Source organism: Acipenser ruthenus, chromosome 27 (assembly GCF_902713425.1).
Source record: "Acipenser ruthenus chromosome 27, fAciRut3.2 maternal haplotype, whole genome shotgun sequence".
NCBI classification, from domain to species: Eukaryota; Metazoa; Chordata; class Actinopteri; order Acipenseriformes; family Acipenseridae; genus Acipenser; species Acipenser ruthenus.
In genome coordinates, this window is record NC_081215.1 from 7,406,714 (window position 1) to 7,430,967 (window position 24,254).

A 24,254-nucleotide genomic window follows, 5' to 3' on the forward strand; every position below is an offset into this window, starting at 1 on the left:
TAAGGGACAATGCGTATGAGTGTTTTTGAAGTTCCGGGGGAATCTCAGAAACAGTGATTTGATTTACCAGTGGCTGTGCAGCGCAGTGTGGCGGTCCCTCGCTCCACTGCGATTACCATGGGCTCTGCGACAGACACCTTGGGGATGGTGGGGACCACAGACCCACCCTCCACAACCACCTCCACCTGCTTCTGAGCAGAGCCCACTGGGTTCCTTGCCACACAGGTGTAGGTACCTGCATCTTCTGGACGGGCTGCTAGAACCTGCAAATACAAAGCAAACACTTTGGGACCCATTCCAGTAACAAAAGACTTGTCTAACTTTATAACCAAATTTCTTTAGTAGAAATGACTATTTCCTTCTATTAAACAGCAGATTGATTTACATGACAGTTACTATTTTTATTTCTTTCACATTATCTTTTTATAATGGTTTGCAATCATTCTATCCTATTGGAAAATGCCCCTCGAGTCAACGAGAGAGAAAGGTGACTCAAGTTTGGGTAACACGGTTAATGACTTAAATGGAAATGGACACGAGAACAAATACTACTTTACAACAGACAACCCAATTGAGTAGCTAAAGATCTGCAGCGAGAGCTTTGGGACAAGATGTGGCACTCCAGGTTTGTACCTGTGGCTGGACCAAGGGGACAACGGTCAGGGGTCTGAAGAATCATCAAGGGAGAAAGAGATGCTTGAGAGAGAAGGGACAGGGGCCTCGCATTGAACAGTACTTAAGACGCTGGTCTAGTCAGACGAATGAAATCCAGGATGCACACCACAGTTCACAGGATATTAGCACCCCTGTTATAGATGAGAGAAGTTCCAATAGGAGCACAGCTAGTGATAAAACCAATGATCATGGGTGGCCTAGTCTGATGAACCAGCCTAGGAGAGAAAGGAACCTTTATGGAGGCAAACTAAGGGTTAAGTGGCCAAGAGCCTCTGATAAAATGGCTTGGCACCTGCTTGACACAGATCTCTGCTTTTTGTTGAAGTTAAGTTGAACAGTAGAAAGGACGCTGGATAAATTCGGGCATACTATCTATGCGTATGGGTGTGAGAGGTTTGGAGTAGAAGATAGAAAGTAGCAAATATTACAATTCCAAGGAAGTCTAGACAGAAGCTGGGGATTAAATGCCTGGTAAGAACTGAAGTAAATCAAAAGGAGGTCCTCAGTACTTTTGCAAAATGATCTAAAAAATAAGCTTGCAAAGCACTCTATAGAGTAAAGGGAAACTGCGGCTGTCAGTCTCAGCTCTCAGTGAGGAATTCAAGTGCACTAAGGTTCGGTTGGAAATGCCACTGATGGCATTGCAGGACGAGGGTATAAGGGAGGTAGCACTCGTAGTGAGAACTGGGAGAAAGTGGGCAGCAAAGGACGCTGTGGAAGATGCAAAGGCTGCCCTTCATATGACATCATGGGGCAAGTACAAGAGGAGGTCTCAGTTTGTCTTCCCCAAGGTACAAAGCAGCTCCAGCTGAAAAGGAGGAAGTTGGTAGTTACTTAAGTGCAAAAGCTGGAGGAGAAGGTGAGGTGTGACAAGGCAGTGTCCCAAGCTAAGCAGGGAGAAAAGTAGTGATGGGAGAACGTGGAACAGTGGAAGATTGGCTGGCGAGACCTGTGGACAATGGAACAGAGGAGGATCAGCTTCCTGATCAGGTCCACAAATGATGTTCTTCCATCACCGCTGAACCTGAATGTGTGGGTAGGAGAGAACCCTGCAAGTCCTTTGTGTTCATCATCAGCTACCCTGAAGCACATTCTTACAGGTTGTAAGGTGGCGTAATAAGATCGCCACCAATATCGCCAACAGCTGCACACAGAACAACATTCCTCTGTCCAAGAGAGCCACCAACAGGAATGGTTATTAGATCTAGGATTCCCCTGAACTGGAGGCTGCTAGATTGGAGGATGCAGGTAGATGTTGGCAGGGCCTTATTTTCCCACCCGAGTTTGCTACCCTTCAACCCGACATTGTCCTGTGGTCAGTCTCGGCACGCCCTGTTCTCCTGGTGGAGCTAACAGTGCCATGGGAGGTTTCCATGGATGAGGCACACACTTCAGCCATCAACACTGGACCAAAAGGAAATCCATGTTACCTGGCGGTAGAAAAGATCTGAAGGCTCATAGTTGGTCCCCACCACTACGGTCTCATTTTATCCTGGTGAAAGCCAAGTCCAATATTAGCATGAAGTAAACAACAGCTATTCTCATGTAATGGAAGTCTTGCTTGTGAGAGCCATTTCCATTTAGTGAACTGCTTATGTCTTAATGCAGCAGAATAAAAAGGAACTTAACTATTCACTAGATAGTGCTGTCTCTTACTACTATACAGACACTGTATTTATTAAAGAGTAAGTGGCGAGATTCCAAAAAATATAGCGTTAATGTCCCAACGTGTTTAAAGTCTGTTTCAAAGCACTTTTCAAAATGTCCGGTCTAGTGCACTGATAGTGTAAGGATTATTGCCCACATTGTCAAATAGGTAACACAGCAATAATTTTTTAACCGCTCTTCCTGAAGCGATTTAGATGTATAACGCTATATGTTTCGGAACCCCGTTACTTTCTCTTTAAGATTGTTACATGTGTAGAATGCTTGCAAACATCTTAAAGTATAAAATACATAAATGTATTTTGATGCTTTTTACTCATTAAACAAAAGATGACTGACCTGCATCACTGCATTGCTGTCCATTGGCACAGGGCTCTGCAGAACCACTCTCTGTGCGCTGTCCACTCTGCGCCAGCTCACTGCCGGGCGAGGCTCGCCCATGCCAAGGCACTCCAGGTTGATGGGCTCGCCCACTTTCACCCGGACAGGGCCCTGGGGGGTCACCGACACAGTGGGGGGGGCTACCAACACAGTAGGGGGGGCTGCAGACAGCGGGAGGAGATGGGTGCCGTCTGAATGGCATTGTCAGGACAAACCAGTCGCATGCAAATTACTTTCAAGTTTAGCATGGCAAGGTTTAAAGATAAATGTTCTTGAAAAATAATTCTATTCAGATGTAAATGTCACATATTCACATATTATCGTGAAGGTGTGGGCGACAAAAGAGTTCCATAATGTTTCACCCGTAGTTTCAGAGGATTCAACATGACAGTGGCTGGTAGTTTGCAGAATGTTGGTTGTATTAGGTTATTTAACAGTGGCTTGTATGTTGGGACTGTTGACAGTGGCCTTAACATTACAGGTGACGTTACACTGTGGTCAATTGGGACAAATTAGGACTCAGTAGCTGCGCTCAAGTCCTGCCAGACTTCCGGCATTCTTTATGGTAGCCGGAACACTCCAGCACTTTTTGTAACCTTTTTGACAATAAATATAAATATAGCATATATTAAAATATAACTTAATCATACCCACAGTGAAACCATATATTCAAATGCTCAACCAACATATTGGTACAACAGAAATGTATAAAATATATTTCTATGGATAGAAAATTAATCTTGCTTACGTCTAACATTCACTTTGGCCAGGGTATCGCTGGTGCCCACATTGTTTTTGACCACACACTTATAGGTTCCCGAGTCTGCTGCAGTGGCCAGGTTGATCTGGAGGGTTCCTTCCTGTACCTCTGCCCTGGTGGGGAGGGTGCCGTTCACCTTGGACCACTGGTACTGGAGAGGGTGGGTCCCGTGGGCCAGGCACTGCAGCCTGATCACCTCGCCCACCCTCACAGTGAGATCGTTGGGGAGAAATGTGGCGTAAGGGGGGCCTGTGGGAGAGCACACCAGCATTAACAATACAGTCAATAAAAAAAAAAAATCTAAATATGTTTCCTCCCCTTCCCCTCTTTTGACTCCCACATCTCCTCCCGCATCTCAGAATGCCTCTCGGCTATCTCAACTTGGAAGCATTCTCACCACCTCAAACTCAACCTCTCTGATCTCGGATATCTGCTTTCATTCTGCTTCCTCTCCCTCCTCTGAATCCCAGTATCCCTTGAATATCTCTTTCTCCATCTCCTTCTGCTAAAAACCTAGGTTTTACTCTCCACCCCTCCCTCTCCTCCTCCTCTCAACACATCTCTTCCCTGTCATGCACTTGCTGCTTCTTTCTTAGCAACATCTGTCCTTTTTTCTCATTACTTATTCCACTCAACTCCTGGTCCAAGCTCTTGTACTCTCCAGATTGGACTACTGTAACTCTCTCCTTGCTTCAGCTATCCGCCCACTTCAGCTCATTCACAATTCTGCTGCTTGTCTTGCATTCTCCCAACCTTGCTACTCTCATTCTACCCCTCTGCTTAGCACCCTCCACTGGCTACCTACCCGACCCTTGTTCTTGCCTACCGCTCCCTTCACTTACCGCTCCCTTCCCACCTCCAATCCCTCGTGTCTCCCTACACCCCCTCTCGCCCTCTCCGCTCCTCCTCTACTGGCTGACTGGTCATGCCTTCCCTCCACTCTCCATCCTCCCATGCCTGCTCCTTCAGGCAGGAAAAACAGTTGCTGTTTACTTCTATTCTTCTATGTCTTTGTTGGCACAGCCGTTGTACAGTTTTAACGTATAACGTATACCATTTTAATTACATTTAGTGAAAATATAAATTTGTAAAATGGTACTACTTATTACACTGTACGGCCCACAGTTGTACAAATAATAAACTCCCGTTCTTTGGCAGTTAAGCTTTCTTGTGTTGTTTATATTTAAGGTACTTCTGCTCACAGTTATATACAGAATTGTGTTTACTGCATACTTCGTTTATAAAGTACTGATTTCCATTGTCCCTTGGAGTTCGTTATGAGTGGCGTGCACCTGTATTGTAAGTGGCGTGCACGTGTACTTTGTCAGTAAGGGCTGGAGATTCTGCCTATGTTATTGTGCAGCTAAGAACTTTTTTTTTATTCATTTCAATTACATGTTATTACAATGCTTTAACAGCAAGTATCAACGTATATAAACATTTTACTGAATTTTTGATTTAATGATTCCTAAAGTTCTGCAATGTGTCAAAGTTGTACTGAATTGTATTATTTGATGATTTTCAAGAGTTTGGTATATGGTATGTTTAATTACAGTATTTAAATATTAAGCTTGCAACCCTGAAGTGCCCTGTAACACCTGCAAGTCACCTTGGATAAATGACATGTCATTGAATACAGTGAGCTAAACGCTCACTCTGAAAGAATGAATGGCGGTGGTACAGTATAATAGAAGTTAGCAGCTATCTCTTCAATTTTGTATGCAGTGTCATCATTCATTGATGCACAATTTGCTCATAGCTGACAATAAACATTGCATTTTGCTGTAGGTTCAAGGCTCAAGTAAACCAAACTCTGAAGTGGTGTTCCTCCAATTGTGGATGGTTCATGGAATAATCTCAAGCCACGACACCAACAGATTAAATCGCTCATACCTGCAGTTCAAATAAGGATGAACAGAAAGGACTCCACCAAGAAGGTACAGGAGTTGAAGCTTAGTTACAAATGAAATGAGCTCAACAGCAGAACTGAAAAGTGATTATTGGGAGCACATGAATTACATTGAATATCCATTGTCCTGTCTTTTTGTACGGTGGATATTACCAATCTAGCACTTACTCTCCACGTCCAGCATGATGGTTATTTCGGAGGTACCAGCAGCGTTAGTGGCATTGCAGATGTACTGTCCCGAGTCCTGCCGGCCCAGATTCGGGATGACAAGGCTGTTGTTGACCACTTTGTGCTGCTCATTCACAATTCTGCTGCTTGTCTTGCATTCTCCCAACCTTGCTACTCTCATTCTACCCCTCTGCTTAGCACCCTCCACTGGCTACCTACCCGACCCTTGTTCTTGCCTACCGCTCCCTTCACTTACCGCTCCCTTCCCACCTCCAATCCCTCGTGTCTCCCTACACCCCCTCTCGCCCTCTCCGCTCCTCCTCTACTGGCTGACTGGTCATGCCTTCCCTCCACTCTCCATCCTCCCATGCCTGCTCCTTCAGGCAGGAAAAACAGTTGCTGTTTACTTCTATTCTTCTATGTCTTTGTTGGCACAGCCGTTGTACAGTTTTAACGTATAACGTATACCATTTTAATTACATTTAGTGAAAATATAAATTTGTAAAATGGTACTACTTATTACACTGTACGGCCCACAGTTGTACAAATAATAAACTCCCGTTCTTTGGCAGTTAAGCTTTCTTGTGTTGTTTATATTTAAGGTACTTCTGCTCACAGTTATATACAGAATTGTGTTTACTGCATACTTCGTTTATAAAGTACTGATTTCCATTGTCCCTTGGAGTTCGTTATGAGTGGCGTGCACCTGTATTGTAAGTGGCGTGCACGTGTACTTTGTCAGTAAGGGCTGGAGATTCTGCCTATGTTATTGTGCAGCTAAGAACTTTTTTTTTATTCATTTCAATTACATGTTATTACAATGCTTTAACAGCAAGTATCAACGTATATAAACATTTTACTGAATTTTTGATTTAATGATTCCTAAAGTTCTGCAATGTGTCAAAGTTGTACTGAATTGTATTATTTGATGATTTTCAAGAGTTTGGTATATGGTATGTTTAATTACAGTATTTAAATATTAAGCTTGCAACCCTGAAGTGCCCTGTAACACCTGCAAGTCACCTTGGATAAATGACATGTCATTGAATACAGTGAGCTAAACGCTCACTCTGAAAGAATGAATGGCGGTGGTACAGTATAATAGAAGTTAGCAGCTATCTCTTCAATTTTGTATGCAGTGTCATCATTCATTGATGCACAATTTGCTCATAGCTGACAATAAACATTGCATTTTGCTGTAGGTTCAAGGCTCAAGTAAACCAAACTCTGAAGTGGTGTTCCTCCAATTGTGGATGGTTCATGGAATAATCTCAAGCCACGACACCAACAGATTAAATCGCTCATACCTGCAGTTCAAATAAGGATGAACAGAAAGGACTCCACCAAGAAGGTACAGGAGTTGAAGCTTAGTTACAAATGAAATGAGCTCAACAGCAGAACTGAAAAGTGATTATTGGGAGCACATGAATTACATTGAATATCCATTGTCCTGTCTTTTTGTACGGTGGATATTACCAATCTAGCACTTACTCTCCACGTCCAGCATGATGGTTATTTCGGAGGTACCAGCAGCGTTAGTGGCATTGCAGATGTACTGTCCCGAGTCCTGCCGGCCCAGATTCGGGATGACAAGGCTGTTGTTGACCACTTTGTGCTGCCAAGGCAACGGGGCTCGCAGTTTGGACCATGTGATAGTCGGGATTGGGTAACCTAAAACAAAGGAAGGAAATACGTGCTACGTTACGATGTCAGCACTAATTATCTACAATAAAACAGATCGTTTTATCTGCTTTTCATTCAAGGTGCATGCATTTTATCCACTCTTACTCAGTCCACTAGCCCTTTGCAGTCCATTTATTAAGTGCGTGTCAGGCACGTCAGGTCCAATTTATTTTCACACGCGCATATAATTTTAGACGCGCTGTTTAAAAGTATTTTTTTTTCCACAGTCAAACGGGTTTAAAAGGCCCTGCATATCAACAAAGCACTCACTAGGCATCTCCAGCCCCGCCCCACCCTTTCGTTCGCTATCGCTTTCACATATGCCAAGAAATAAATAATAATAATAATAATAATAATAATAATAATAATAATAGTCATACATACCGATCAATCATCTCCTGATCACTCGTTTTATCACCAAACTCCTCAATAATGCAATCCAAGTCATTATTTTATTACTATAACATCTCAAAAAGGCTCTGCATGTCCGTGGTGTTCTCTGTGCGTTGATGCAGTATCAGCCAGCTTGTTTCCTTATGACTGCCCATATGGGATGTCAGGGGCAAGTATGACTATTCATGAGATACGCCCTGTAACAGGGGAGATCTGTGCTGACTCTTCTGGCGTGTTCATAGTGCTGCAGGGAGAGGGCAGCAGCTCGTCAATATCTGCCTGTCAGTCATGGCAGTGACACGGAGAGGGGAAAGAGTGGGTGTGCGGACTTTCCTTCTCTCTGAGTGGCTGGGAGGCGGGTCTTGGGGGGATTGCTGACCCTATAAGTTTCATTCTGCTGTTCCCTCAGGTCTGCCCACGGAGACGTAAGCCGGCGTGCGGAAGCGCTGGAGAAAAATCAGCCCGGACGAAAAATCCCGGCGAGACAAACAAAACCAAAAGAAAGAAAGATTTAGCAGTAGCGGGGGAAAAGAAAACTCTTGGGCAGCCCCCGACAAAGTGGATAGCAGGCTGAGGGAGCCGCTAGAGTAGGACGGAGACCCGGGCCGTACGGATAGCGACGGTTGGGGAGAAGCTGCCGAGTGCAGCACTTTTTATTTTGTAGTTTTGTTTACTGTGTTTTGTTTTCTCTGTTTCTTTTGCCTTTTGATTAGTGTTCTTTTTGTTCTCACTTCTGTACCCTGTACCGCTCCGGTATAGTGGTGGCTCTGTCGCTACCATAGTTGGTACGGCAGGCCACCGACAACAGCGCCCTCTGCGGGCTGAACCCAAAAGAAGTTTCTAATAAAACTGGGCACCTGTGCGGTGTTTTCAGCCTCATTTCTGTCTCCTGTGTCAGTGAATTACCCACCACCCTTCCACACGCCCTTTTTGTGTTTTTATGTTTTTTTCGGCTCGTCTCGGCTCCTGTCGCTCCCACTCGGCCATTGAATGTTTTTCTCGGCTTTTTCCGGAGAAAAAACAACTAGAAACCCATTTTTTGCGTTTTTTTGATGATGTCGGACAGGGTCTGATAATGGACCTGATAGGAATAATTGCAATGTCGGACAATGCGCGATCCAACACACAGCCGCCAAGTGCTGTGTTGAAGGGAACCCCGGCTACACTGGCCGCATAAGGGCTAGAGTTCTGAGAAAGTATTCTCATCACAGCAACTAAACAATCATTAAAATATTATTGAAATGAGCCAATGGATGACCTATTTCCCTTAGTTCACAGTAGTAAAATCATCAGAAGTTATTTTGCAGCTTTGGTGCCAATCATTATTAAACCAAATTGGACAGTTTCATTTTGGCATGTGTGAGAAATCTCCGCCCATTTCACTTTGTCAGTTGCTGTAGCTGATCAATGTGAAAATAGAGGTAAAGAGTATTATTTTCTTTAGTGTGGAGAACTATCTGACTATTTGAACGAACACTGTTGCACATGAATTCTAAGGCAAACATCCATGTCGGGGAATACAAAAGCAGGTGTGCTCCATACTTTCCAAACACTGGCCCAGTTTGCAAGGTAAATGCATGTACAGTGATCATCGTTTTGTTGTGATGCTGTCTGATTTACCAGAGAACATTCTAATTCGCATAATAAAGGATATTGCCTATAATGCCTGATTAAAGAGTCATTGTGTATGATGAAGTGTTTTTGAAGTTCCGGGGGAATCTCAGAAACAGTGATTTGATTTACCAGTGGCTGTGCAGCGCAGTGTGGCGGTCCCTCGCTCCACTGCGATTACCATGGGCTCTGCGACAGACACCTTGGGGATGGTGGGGACCACAGACCCACCCTCCACAACCACCTCCACCTGCTTCTGAGCAGAGCCCACTGGGTTCCTTGCCACACAGGTGTAGGTACCTGCATCTTCTGGACGGGCTGCTAGAACCTGCAAATACAAAGCAAACACTTTGGGACCCATTCCAGTAACAAAAGACTTGTCTAACTTTATAACCAAGTTTCTTTAGGAAAATTATTATTTCCTTCCATTTAACAGTAGATTGCTTTACATGACAGTTACTATTTTTATTTCTTTCACATTATCTTTTTATAATGGTTTGCAATCATTCTACGCTATTGGAAAATACACCTCGAGTCAGTGAGAGCGAAAGGTAACTCAAGTTTGGGTAACACGGTTAATGACTTAAATGGAAATGGGCACGAGAACAAATACTACTTTACAACAGACAACCCAATTGAGCAGCGAAAGATCTGCAACGAGAGCTCTGGGACAAGATGTGGCACTCCAGGTTTGTACCTGTGGCTGGACCAAGGGGACAACGGTCAGGGGTCTGAAGAATCATCAAAGGAGAAAGAGATGCTTGAGAGAGAAGGGACAGGGGCCTCGCATTGAACAGTACTTAAGACGCTGGTCTAGTCAGATGAATGAAATCCAGGATGCACACCACAGTTCACAGGATATTAGCACCCCTGTTATAGACAAGAGTAGTTCCAATAGGAGCACAGCTAGTGATAAAACCAATGATCATGGGTGGCCTAGTCTGATGAACCAGCCTAGGAGAGAAAGGAACCTTTATGGAGGCAAACTAAGGGTTAAGTGGCCAAGAGCCTCTGATAAAATGGCTTGGCACCTGCTCGACACAGATCTCTGCTTTTTGTTGAAGTTAAGTTGAACAGTAGAAAGGACGCTGGATAAATTCGGAGATACTATCTATGCGTATGGGTGTGAGAGGTTTGGAGTAGAAGATAGAAAGTAGCAAATATTACAAATATTACAGTCTAGATGGAAGCTGGGGATTAAATGCCTTGGAAAAACTGAAGTCAGTCAAAAGGAGGCCCTCAGTACTTCTGCAAAATGATCTAAAAAATATGTTTGCAAAGCACAGCAGCAATGAAAGTGCTGTAAAAAGAAAGACCATGCAAGAACCAGCTTTTATAAAGATCTGTTCAAGTTTGTGAAGAACTTATTCACCAGTGAAGAGTGGGAAACTTACAGTAACTAAGCCTGAGTTAGATATATTGAAGAGGCACAAACTGGTATTCCACCTATTAATCCACCAGGATATCAAATGGAGGACTCTTGTGGAAGGAGGTGGAGCAAGCCGTGAAGACAGCAAGGGCTTCATCAACACCTGGGCTCAATGGAGTACCATACCGAGATTACAGGAGTGCACCTGGGGTTCTAGGTTCTTGAGGAGGTTGATGAAGGTAGCATGGGTAAAACGGGTCACCCAAGGGCATGGTGCAGACAAGGAGGGGTCTTTATCCCCAAAGAAAAATAATCTACCAGATGAATTTAATAATATTAAAATGGCAAACTTCAATGGCAAACGTGTCTTTTACAATAGTGTTTTACAGTTACATGTATGGATGAAATCACTTAGAATGTTTGCAAACATCTTAAAAGTAAAAACATATAAATGTAGTTTGATGTTTTTTACTCATTAAACAAAAAGATGACTGACCTGCATCACTGCATTGCTGTCCATTGGCACAGGGCTCTGCAGAACCACTCTCTGTGCGCTGTCCACTCTGCGCCAGCTCACTGCCGGGCGAGGCTCGCCCATGCCAAGGCACTCCAGGTTGATGGGCTCGCCCACTTTCACCCGGACAGGGCCCTGGGGGGTCACCGACACAGTGGGGGGGGCTGCAGACAGCGGGAGGAGATGGATGTTCTCTGAATGGCATTGTCAGGGCAAACCAGTCGCATGCAAATTACTTTCAAGTTTAGCATGGCATATTATCGTGAAGGTGTGGGATATCTGTGAATGAAAGTACATTCCAAACTAGGCTTTTATTATTACACTCTTTCACGTAATATGTTACAGGTGTTAACTACAGTGCAACCTCACTATTAAGAGGGGTGACAAAAGAGTTCCATAATATTGCACCTGTAGTTTCAGAAGGTACAGCATGACAGCGGCTGGTAGTTTACAAAAAGTTGGTCTTATTAGGTTATTTAACAGTGGCTTGTATGTTGGGACTGTTGACAGTGGCCTTAACATTGCAGGTGACTTTACATTGCGGTCAACCGGGACAAATTAGGACTCAGTAGAGTAGCTGTGCTCAAGTCCTGCCGGAATGGCGTTCCAGCACTTTTTTTGGTAGCTGGAACAGGGTTCCAGCACTTCTTGGAACCTTTTTGATAATAAATATACATTTTTTCCCCGAAAACTATGTTTGAATTTGACCAGTATCAAAGAACATCGCCGTCGCCTAGTTACAGGCGTTGCGAAGGCAAACTCACGCTCCCTGAGCGTTGTCACGGACTCATGTCAACCGCCACGTCACAGACCGTCAACTTCTCTGCATGTTCACTGGAAAAGAAAGCTTTTTGCTTTTGTTTTGGATCTACATATTTGTAATGTCTGATAAAAATAATAGAATAAAAAGGAACTTAACTATTCACTAGACAGTGCTGTCTCTTACCACTATACAGACACTGTATTTATTAAAGAGTAAGAAGCGAGGTTCCGAAAAATATAGCGTTAACGTCCCAAAGTGTTGCTACAGCTGTTTATGTTTTGAAGCTGCCATTTTTGTTTTCATTGTTAACATCTTGACACATTTTTACACTTATAACTAAGTATTTCAAAGCTGTTTTCAAAATGTCCGTTCCAGTGCACCTGATAGTGTAAGGATTATTGCCCACACTTTCAAACAGGTAACACAGCAATAACGATCCATGATGGGGTACGGAGCAGAAAAGACAGAGCACTTCTTGTTTCTTTTGGGGTTTTTTTAAACCGCTGATTTAGAGGACAGATCTCAAACGAGCTTTGAAACAATATTTAAAATAAGTGTAAAAACTTATCAGGATGTTAACAATGAAGAAAATAAAAACCACAGGTGCGTTAATTACACAGTTATAGCAGCACGTGGGGATGTAGAACCCTATATTTTTCGGAACCCCGCTACTTACTCTAAGCCTGAGAAACAGGTCATGAGCTCAGGTCAAAGCACCTTAACACAGACTATATAAAAAAGTAAAAAGAACACAGTATATGAATAACTACATTATTGTAAATACATAAAAACAGCAGGGATGTAACTATTACAGTATGTACACTCTAGTGATGTATGTGCATGTTTGTTATATAAATTCATGAAGACCTTTTAGTTAAGTTGAGGTTATGAGAACAATGCTAATTTTTAAATAAAACTTTAGAGTACAATTTATTTACGTGTACTGCTGTTTTTTGTAAACTTGTGTTCATCTGAACGCTCATTAATAGCAGGGTGTTACTGTATACCTTGCACCAGCAAGGAGACGATGCTGTGTGTTATTCCAAAGGGGTTGCTGGCCACACAGCGGTAAGCACCCTGGTTGCCATGGTGAGTGTTGCTGATTGTGATCACGGAGCCATCTTGAGTCATCTTCACATTGTCTGGAGTAAGGAGAGGAAGCAGGGTTAGTTTAAAATCTGAATACAGCCCACACTTGCATGACTAAAACCGATTTTAAGCAGCTGCTGATGCACTTAGCAACATAACGGTTACGTTCAACCCCCGTTTCTGGAATTCACAAAAAAAAATCAAACAGAAAGGCAAAATACTGTATAAGCTACATCTAATATTACAGCAAGTGAGCACACCTCCACTCACCCCCCTATTCAATACAATAGACTGTTCCAAGTTTTACCCAGCAGTGGTTGGTTGTTTGCCATCTTCCACTCGATTCTGATTGGCTGAGCCCCGCTGTAGACCCGGCACCTGAAACTGGCAGACTGTCCTTGAATGACTGAAGCACTGTGAGGTTCAATGGAGATGATGGGGGACTGCTGACCTGTATGGGAAGCAAGGCATGAGAATTTCACATTATAAAAGTGGTAAGTTATAAATGGCAACCAACAACAATGTTTGGTCTCCCCCATTCTGTCCTGAGGAACAGGCCATAGTCATGCCCACTATGAAGTTTATTACATTCCCACTGTATACAAGAAACTACCAGCAGAGGGAGTTATGTGTGACTACGGTTACTGAGAATAAGCTAATATACACACCATCTGTTCCATTCAGTCTGTCTACATTCTGGACTCTGGAGCTATACTGAACTTTATACCTAACTAGGCTTTTATTGTGCCTGCTAATAAAGCTGTGATTTGGGTTCAGAGAGCTGCTTGTGAGGCCTGTCCTTACTATGAAGTTCCAGTCTGAGAAGAATTGTGAAGCTGTCCTCCTCTAGGCTAACAGCAAGTTTATAACAAATTACTTAGTAAATGAATATATATTTTAAAGCTGCGGTGGCTGTTATTGCAAAAGTGTCCTAAACTAATCTGTCTATTAAACTACATCGTATAGGGAATTCTTATGAATCTTCTCCATACCATGACCTACATCAACCGTATGTTCATGTCAAATTTAAGTGCAACACATGCAGACACACATGTGCCTCTCCAGAGAGTTTCACATTCATGTACGTTTATAGGTGGTGTTTGGTGGCTACCACTAATGAAGTGGAGAGTGTATTTCTTTGCTGTGTCAGTCATACAAAGAGTACAAGAGAAAATACCCTCTCAACTTAATCAGAGGTAGCCACCAAACATATTACAAGTCATTAAATCTAAATAAACTGACAAAAGCTGATTTTAATGTATTTAATCTGTTTGTATTGAACCTGCCGCAGATTAAACACATTGAATGCTTTGTCATTGGCCTTCGGAGTGCTAGATCTACAATTGTTGCTGCTAATCGGTTCCAACGGGTGAGTGACTAATGAGTAACGCTTGATAAGACTTGAAATCTGGGGTTGAGAAACACAGCTTGAGCAGAATACTAAGTAGAGAAGAGTGACTCACGGGACGAGGTGTCTGTGATGGACACAGAGACAGTGGCTTGCTGGACTCCGGCAATGCTGCTGGCCCGGCAGATGTACTCCCCGGAATCTGAAGACGTAGCCTGGAGGATCCGTAACTGCGGGCCTATCACCTGAGCAAAGCATTACCAGGCATAGAGCAAGGTAAACAATGCAGTGGAAATAAAACTGTCAGCATTGCAGACTTCACATCTGCTAGTGGTTGTATCAGTCATGAATGAAACCCTGTATGAATGGAACATTGCTTTCCCCTTTTAAAAGCGTGTACCTGGTGATTGGAGGCGAGGGGTCCTCCTGACCTGTGCCAGGTGATGCTGGGTGCTGGAGCTCCTCTGACAATGCAATTCAAGTCTAGCGACTTGCCCTCTTGCACTGAAGCTGGGGATGGCTGGATTGTGACTGAGAATGGAGCAATAGCAACTAGAGGAGGAAACACACATTTATACACTGAAACTTGCTTAAAATCACTCCTATTCTTGTCACCACCAGAATATAAACGGGAGGCAATGGCGATATGCTCTGGACAGTTTAGTTATGATTATCACACTCCGGTTACTCAAGTTAGTCATACAGCTGATTTCTGCCCTGCTTAACATTACAAAAGCATTTGATTATAAGGTTTTATAATGTTGCCAAAAAGTATAATAGCACAAAAAGTATGGTAGCATGTATGCCTATGTTTACAGCTTTCTTGTGTTTTTCATTATTACAATGTGCTCTACATAGTGGGCTGTATAAAAGAGAATACATTCTATTGTAATCAATGCAAAACCGGTGATCTAGTAATAGTTTGCTAAACAGCAAAACTGACATATTTGTTCCATCAGGACTGTTCTAAATGCTCATTTGCCAGGTTTTTGGTGGACGTTTATTGTAACCATTTTGCACAATCCATCAGAAGTGATATTAAAAAGTTTTGACTGTATATCAATAGCCTCAAAATAAACTATGACAAATGTCAACAGGAATTAAAAAGCACATCTTTTTATTTGAAATGAAGCCTTCTACTATATAAGGGGAGTGACGACTTACCACTATGGACAGAGACTTCAATTCGCCCTTCAGAAGACCCAATGCTGTTGGTGCCGACACACAGATATACCCCAGCATCGGAGGCTTTAGCGGAGGGGATCACCAGGGTTCCTATGTCGGTCCTTTCCGTGCGAGCCTGCATGTATTGAACGAGAAGTTACTGTATGAACTGCGGCTGTGCAAGTGCAATGGGCAGTGATGTGGGGTGCATTGCCGTTGTGGATACTGAGCCTTGATGGTGAGGTGAGCTTAAAAGCTCTATACCCACATCTGCAGAGGAGCCTGGCTCTTTTGCACAGTGGTAAAGATGGTTTCAGACATTGGGGTCTACACAGTGGTGGATTCAATCCAATCCCACTTACTAACAAAAAATACAGTGAAATAAGTTGGGCAATAAATGTATCTTATTTAAAGAGACTTTGATGGAAACAGCAGGTGCTTGCTGTACAAGTTTCCACAATTTAAAATGTATATCAATTTTTATAATCAGTTGGTTCAGGTGAAAAGCACATCATTGAAAATGAGTTCTACCAAACAAATGTTCTTTTTCACCCCCTGACTTGCATTGCAACCTGTAGCATGCCCTGTCAAAAAATGAATTGAATAACGCAGACCACACATTCCTTCACAAGTCCATATGCAAACACAAACACGTTATGACCAATTACACATCAACAACAGCAAGGCATTATTATTATTATTATTATTATTATTATTATTATTATTATTATTATTACTACTACTACTACTACTACATGTAGGGATGTGTTTAGATATTAGAACCAATTAATAAAGCTATTATAAGTTATTTAAAAAGAAAAAAAAACTAATTTTACAGATATATTTTGTAAGCATGATTACTTTTCTAGGTAACACTTTATATTAAGGTGCTGCTTGTTAATGTTTATAAATGTTGTATAAATATATAATACACGCTTAATAACTATGTTATAAAGTGTTAATGGAGCATTATAGATGGTTTATAACTATGTAATAGCCATAAGATTAGTTTTATAAAGGGGACAGTTTTTAGCCACCTATTCTACTTTGGGATGTTTAACCATGCAATAGCCATAAACAATTGTTTTTATAAAGTGGGCAGTTTTTAGCCACCTATTGTACTTTGGGATGTTTAAACGTAATTCTATTGATGGCTATTGCATGGTTATATGCTGTTAATAAAGCATCTATAATGCTTTATTAACACTCTATAACATAGTTTACATATCTATTATACATTAATAAAAGATGAATAAGCAGCACCTTAATATAAAGTGTTACCCTTTTCTAAATAGTTTAAGAAACCAATAATTCATGATTATCAAACAGTATTTTATTTTCCAGATCAGACTTTAAAAAACAAACATTCTTTTTCTAACAAATACATTTCATTTTAGGTGCAAAATGGCAATTTCAAGTTTAAGATTCCCCTTCCATCAACACCTAAAAATATCAACCTTTTTTATGTAGCAAAGACACAAACATTTTTGTATTCTGTTAATCACAAAAAAGAAAAGAAACAAATTTCTCCCCCTCAGATATCTTTTTAAATGAGTAACTAATGTTGGATCTTATACTTTGTATTTGAATATAATTGTGACCTTAACTAATGTATTCTTGTTTAGATTGACTGTATCATTTTCAGTTCAGTCATCACATCCTGGCAACCTTTTGTAAGTTTGAAGCACCCCTGTGGCCTAAACATAGCTCTCAGTTAGGCTAGGTGAATGCAAGAAATGTCACAGTTGCACAATGTGATAATCCACTACCTACACAAGCATAACTTCAAATAAATGTGTGTGTTTTTACATTAAGAAATGTACATATAAAATAACTAATAGCTGCTCTGCAGACTAAACTTCATCCCATACCTCAGAACCTGAGCCAGTCCATTGACAGGTCACCCTGAGCCCAGTGCTATACGATAGGAGGTGGGGCTTGTCTTTTGGCAGAACAGTGTGTGCTTAACACTGTAAATAAAGACAGCTGAATAAATAAGATAAACAGCTAAAAGCAACATAGGGGGTCATATTTATATAGTTACAAAGAGAATCAAAATGGATTAAGTACCCTCCACCCTAGTGTCAGTTCAGCAGACAAAACAGCTGGTTTACATGCCTTCAGTGATCCATGAAGGAGTGAAGCTGTCCAGCTGTTCTCCACCTCGCACCACTAGATATGAATGAGCTGGGGCTCCCATTCACAAGTCTGCGACCTCGTTACTCGAGCCCAGTGAACGTACGGCTGAATTGCAAGTCTGAATGCCCACCCTGGGAACGCTGACACAGTGTAAATAGTTCAGATGTGAACCAGAGCACTCTTCCACCCCTCCATGTGTCGTTCGTCCGTCAGGAAGCTGCTCGGCTGTGTTACTGGAATACAACGGTCAGGAAGCCAGCAGGATGACGGAATGAGTTAATGGAGAATGAACCACTGCCTTCTTCCAATTTTAAATCCCTCTCCCCGAAAGGTGCAGACGCTGTATACGGGATGCAGTAGTAGCTGGTGTCCTATCCTGGGTGCAAGTAGTTTCAAATGCCATTTTCATTATGTTTCACCGCCCTCTTCCATCCAAGTAATCACGTTGCTTTTTTGAATTGCTGTCAGTACACAGTACCCATTCACAACACTTGTTCCCTAGAAGGTGCTATGCAGACACTTCACTAATCTAGAAAGCATTACCACATGTATTGATGTGAAGGTACCTTAACTAAGCCTACTGAATTGAATGCTAGGACATAATCTAAGTGACAAAATAATAAATAAATGATAGATAAAAAGAGAATATAAATAAAGCCTCTAAAGAAAGAAAGTAAAATAAAATAAAGGTGAATAGGTTCAGAGGGTGAATGCTGGTGTTTTCCAAAATTACACCGATGGCTTTAATTTGTTGTTAACGAGCTACTTCGTACTGCCATAGAATATTAGAGTCATCTTAACTAATGTCTTCTTGTTCCGATTCAGTTTGTATTTCATAAGTGTAAAGCACCCCTGTCACCTTGATATATGTATCAGACTGATGTCTAATATCCAAGTACATTTGGTACCCTGGAGTGTAGCCAGGCAACTATTTCCCCAGGCAACACGATGCCCATAATGGATGTAAGAAATGCCGGGGGGAACAAATTTATTTCTAATGTCCACTAGGGGTGCTGTACCAAATCAACTTGGAAACTAGACATCATTCCGAGAGCTCTATTCAGGCCATAGAGGTTTTAAAAAATTAGGATGTGACAAAATAGAAAATTACAACAAACAAAAATACAAAAGTTAACACAGCACTAACAGCTAATGTCTGTGCCAAGTTGCTCTTAAATACACACTTCAGTCTTCCAAGATTCTTCAAGATGTCTATACACCAAACTGAGAAATGAAAAGGTAACACTTTAAAATAATAGCTGCAGATTCATAATGGATTCCGGCTGAATACCACAGGAACACCTCAATATCTTATGCACTTCCTGAAGTCATTCATTTTGAATTCAGCACTGAACATTCATTTGATCACATGTATAAGGCATGCATTACATGCCCACCAGGGGATTGTGAGAAGTGTTAATTCATGCATGCCTTATACACGTGATCAACATAATTTGTTACAAAGGAAAATTGAATAGATACACGTAATTAAATACACATGAATTAACAGGGCTGAATTCAAAATGAATTACTTCAGAACTCAGAAGTACATAAGACATTTAGATGTTATTCCTGTAGTATTCAGCCAGAATTCATTATGAATTTGTGGAAATTAATTTAGGTGTTGCCAATGAAGAGAGATACTCATTTTACAATGTCGTTTTCAGGGTTTTACTACGCAAGGAGAATTAACCAAACATTGGAACATGCACTTAGTTCACTATCAAACCACAGCTAGCAGCGAGAGCAATGCAAGAGACAGACAGACGGACAGACAAAGACCAAGAAGCTACCTGCAGCTCCTCAATACGTCTCTGTAAAACATCGAGGCTGTTGCTTTTAAACTGATGAAAGCCGAGAGAGGGTATTGCCTGATCCAAAGGAAAGACACGACAGAAGACAAAACAAAAGGTTCAAGAAGTACATCAGCAGTCAGGACACACCAGAGGGCCTCAGTCACAGGACAGTCTAGAACTCAGTGTGTTCAACCAGCAGCAGACATGAAGAATGTCTGCTGGTGCTTGTGTTGTGTCTCTAGAGTATAGAAAAAGGAGACCGCTTTATGGAGCTTTTGTTATGGTTTGCTCCTCTAAGTTAAATAGTATTATGGGGGTTATTTTGAAAGGAGATTGGCTGGAGGATAGTGTTACACATCATTATTTCGACCGTTTTTTTCTGCACCTCTAGTTTTCACACCGATTTTGTATTTTCTAAAGCTGCAGAAAACACAGAGCGAATCTATCCGCTAGTTTGGTTCATTAGTTATTCTAACGCTTTCTTTTTGGAGGAATATAAAATGAACCCGTTCTCAGCAGCACCATATGCTAAACCATGCAGCTTGTCACAAATATCGCTAAGGTGCTGCTTTGTGATTAAAAGAAAGTAGGCATACATACACCATTTCAGACAAAAATGAGAGAGAGAGAGAAAGGCGGGAATTAATTTTTAAGCATATAAAGTCAATGATGCACATCTCCGGGACAGCATATAGTGCCTATACATAAATGTTTGGGATGCTTATCACCCACAGAGTTGGAGTCTGTGTGAAATGTATATATATACAGTACTGTGCAAAAGTTTTAGGCAGGTGTGAAAAAATGCTGTAAAGTAAGAATGCTTTCAAAAATAGAAATGTTAATAGTTTATATTTATCAATTAACAAAATGCAAAGTGAGTGAACAGAAGAAAAATCTACATCAAATCAATATTTGGTGTGACCACCCTTTGCCTTCAAAACAGCATCAATTCTTCTAGGTACACTTGCACACAGTTTTTGAAGGAACTCGGCAGGTAGGTTGGCCCAAACATCTTGGAGAACTAACCACATCCCCAACTCCATTTGCAGAAATGCAGCCCCAAACTTGCAAGGAACCTCCACCATGCTTCACTGTTGCCTGCAGACACTCATTCGTGTACCGCTCTCCAGCCCTTCGGAGAACAAACTGCCTTCTGCTACAGCCAAATATTTCAAATTTTGACTCATCAGTCCAGAGCACCTGCTGCCATTTTTCTGCACCCCAGTTCCTGTGTTTTCGTGCATAGTTGAGTCGCTTGGCCTTGTTTCCACGTCGGAGGTATGGCTTTTTGGCCGCAAGTCTTCCATGAAGGCCACTTCTGACCAGACTTCTCCGGACAGTAGATGGGTGTACCAGGGTCCCACTGTTTTCTGCCAATTCTGAGCTGATGGCACTGCTGGACATCTTCCGATTGCGAAGGGAAGTAAGCACGATGTGTCTTTCAGCTGCTGCAGTAAGTTTCCTTGGCCGACCACTGTGTCTACGGTCCTCAACGTTGCCCGTTTCTTTGTGCTTCTTCAAAAGAGCTTGGACAGCACATCTGGAAACCCCTGTCTGCCTTGAAATTTCTGCCTGGGAGAGACCTTGCTGATGCAGTATAACTACCTTGTGTCTTGTTGCTCAGTCTTGCCATGGTGTATGACTTTTGACAGTAAACTGTCTTCAGCAACCTCACCTTGTTAGCCGAGTTTGGCTGTTCCTCACCCAGTTTTATTCCTCCTACAGAGCTGTTTCTGTTTCAGTTAATGATTGTGTTTCAACCTACATATTGAATTGATGATCATTAGCACCTGTTTGGTATAATTGTTTAATCATACACCTGACTATATGCCTACAAAATCCCTGACTTTGTGCAAGTGTACCTAGAAGAGTTGATGCTGTTTTGAAGGCAAAGGGTGGTCACAACAAATATGGATTTGATGTAGATTTTTCTTCTGTTCACTCACTTTGCATTTAGTTAATTGATAAATATAATCTATTAACATGTCTATTTTTGAAAGCATTCTTACTTTACAGCATTTTTTCACACTGGCCTAAAACTTTTGCACAGTACTGTATATACATATTTTATATATTTTTATTTAGTGGGTAAGGTAAAATGTTACGTTTTTTGTTTTTGGTGCATCTAAATAACTAATCATTACTTGAACCAGATGTAATTTTGATAGGAATGAGTGAAAGCAGCAGCTGTACGGTCACACTTTTAATTTTAAATATTGCACAGTTAACGACCTGAATCTTCTATACGTATTGCTTCCTGATGTATTTGTACCCTTTAATTTGATCACAGTACTGTAACTTTATTGTAATTGTTAATGTGGAAAGCGATATTGCTTCTGTCTGCCAGAGTAACGACCAGCAATGATCATTTGTATATGCACACACACACACATTTTTATTGGTAAATGTCAGTACATTTCCCAGTATATTAAATACGTTTAATGACAATTTACATTTACTACAAACAATCTGTTAAGATTACACTGTTAGTCCTGCAATTTAACAGATTTTCTTAACAGTGTACATACTTAAATAAGGCAAAGAATAATTTAAAATAATAATAATAATAATAATAATAATAATAATATACATGTTTGCATTGTGTTTCGTTTTTTTTCCTGTTTTGGTACAGGTTTCGATTGCGCTTATATAACATTGCTAACACATTTGAACCGAAGCATTTTTTTTTGGCGGATTACACAGTTTAAATGCTCATTACTTATTCATTTAAAGTTCCTAATAACCACAGAAAATGATGCAGGAAATGTGATCTGCCGTCGGGTAAAACGGAGGATCACTTCAGAAAATATTTTAACGTTTTAACAGGTGGAAAATGTCAGCGGATATTGAATCGGGCCCTGTGTGTCCTGTTGTGAAGCACAGAGAGTAATAAAACAACAGCAGAACAAAGAGAAAAGCTGGAGACTGACAGTATAGTTTAATTCCTCTCAAGATAGGACTCTGGGCCTTTAAACCAAAGCCCAGTTCCAGCTCATTTTCTGCATTAAGAGTAAGCAGCTTCACATTCTCTTTACATTCCTCTGACTCCTCTGTGGTGTTTTTAATTCAGCAGTTGTTTCTCTTTCCCTTTACCTGGGTTTGAGCTTGTTTGGGGAATCCTAAATGCCGGGACTGAACAGCCTTTGTCATCCTGTTCAAATCATGTAACAATATGACTTTTGAACTCTGCTTGCCACACCTACACACACACAGAGTGTATTTGATAAGTCACATGATTTGACAGTAATAAGGAATCCTGGCCAGTCCTAACACTGAGGACTCTTCAGACTAGTTGAAACCAAGCTCAAAAGCAGGTAAAGATTTAGGGAAATTGATAATTAAATATTGAAGCAACAGAAGCACTCAGAATGATTGCCAACCCCATAAATATGAACTGAAATGTAAGACAGTGATTAACACAACATTGGAAGCTGCTTACTTTTGAAGTAATACTAAAAGAAAATTCTACCACACACTTTTGACTGGAAGTCTATCAGTTTATTCAACCAATTGAAATGGATCCTGTTCTCCAAGCTTATAAGCACGAGTTAACAATCTATTTTTATATTCTGTTTCACCAAATAATTTGAAATTAATAAAACTGCTTTAAGTGAAATAAAAAAATGCCATGGATTTCTTTCACTTAAAAAATAGAGCAAACTATGAACTGTAGCAAAACCTTAAGACATTCAGTCCAGAGATGGAAAGAAACAACAATTTTAGGAGATGAATACTAACGGATAAGTGTTATTATTTATTTAATTTGTTTATTTTTAAACTGTAATATTAATTTCAATTGATAGTTATATGCCCTTGATAGAAATGAAGAATTTGATTCCTGCCTGCAGCTCTTTTCTATAGAATTGCATGTGCACTGGTACTATGGAAAATTGAGCTGAGATTTTTAAGCTTTCTTAGTTTCAAGCACATTGCCACAGAAAACTGCTGTAGACAAGCATACAATTATGAATGGCATGTGGTCATGTCTCAATTGACTTTCCAGTAAGCGAGCCCAATATCACTGCTATATCTTTGAGCTACTTAGCAACGACAGGCCTACTTGAATGACATCGCATCCCAGGGGCTCTATTTCTTTTGTTACCTGTTGGGGCAGCTCTCCATCCAGCTTCTTCCAGGTCAGAGCTGGGCTGGGGGTTCCTCCGGCCCGGCAGTACAGTCTCACTGGCTCCCCCTCGCTGACCTCTATGCGCTGGGGGCTCACCTGGACGTGGGGTAAACTGGCACCTAGGAAACACAGCAGAGAGATTAGGGAATAATAGCACACTCCTCAGGGGGATATACATTGGCCTACAACTTCCATAAGCAAACCTACTGTGCACGTATAGTACAGCCCTGGCCGAGTGCTCTCCGTGGATGTTGAGTGCTCTGCAGATGTACTCTGCCTCGTCTGAGCGCTCTACTGTGGGGATCTGAAGGACACCTCCTTGGATTATTGCATTGGGAGAGATCCTGTTGCCCTGGCCTCCTGTTTAACATGAAATACATTGTAGAAGTTGTTACATTGTTTGTCTCTTATTATTATAAGGCACGTCATCTTGTGCTGTTTGATCACCAAGCAAAATGATTCCTGTTGTAATGAGAGACACCCGACACACAATGTATAACTTATCAGAAATCACAAATAAAGACTGAACTCAAAACTAGTATAAAATGGTGTTTTTTAAACTTCAGAACTATGCTGTAGATTTTATGCATGGGATGAAATTTACACACAAGACACGATGCTCTGGAATTTTTACAAATCCTTAACAGTGATGACACAGCAGTGTGCAAATGTATTGCAACACCTTAAGATTTGTCATTTAT

The 24,254-nt window shown here is 41.3% G+C and overlaps 1 protein-coding gene across 1 annotated transcript in view; it reads right to left on the reverse strand.

Moving 5' to 3' along the window:
- The window catches only part of LOC117432294 (basement membrane-specific heparan sulfate proteoglycan core protein), a 196,923-nt gene that overhangs the window by 34,821 nt on the left and 137,848 nt on the right, over nt 1–24,254 (reverse strand). The window contains exons 47-59 of the mRNA XM_059002103.1: nt 23,761–23,913; nt 23,530–23,672; nt 15,493–15,628; nt 14,729–14,880; nt 14,444–14,573; nt 13,288–13,431; nt 12,899–13,033; nt 11,111–11,292; nt 9,378–9,573; nt 7,050–7,229; nt 3,470–3,730; nt 2,680–2,882; nt 68–263 (exon numbers count right to left, since the gene is read on the reverse strand). Coding sequence (XP_058858086.1) covers nt 68–263; nt 2,680–2,882; nt 3,470–3,730; nt 7,050–7,229; nt 9,378–9,573; nt 11,111–11,292; nt 12,899–13,033; nt 13,288–13,431; nt 14,444–14,573; nt 14,729–14,880; nt 15,493–15,628; nt 23,530–23,672; nt 23,761–23,913 — 2,211 coding nt within the window. The remainder of the gene's footprint in view (nt 1–67; nt 264–2,679; nt 2,883–3,469; nt 3,731–7,049; nt 7,230–9,377; nt 9,574–11,110; nt 11,293–12,898; nt 13,034–13,287; nt 13,432–14,443; nt 14,574–14,728; nt 14,881–15,492; nt 15,629–23,529; nt 23,673–23,760; nt 23,914–24,254) is intronic.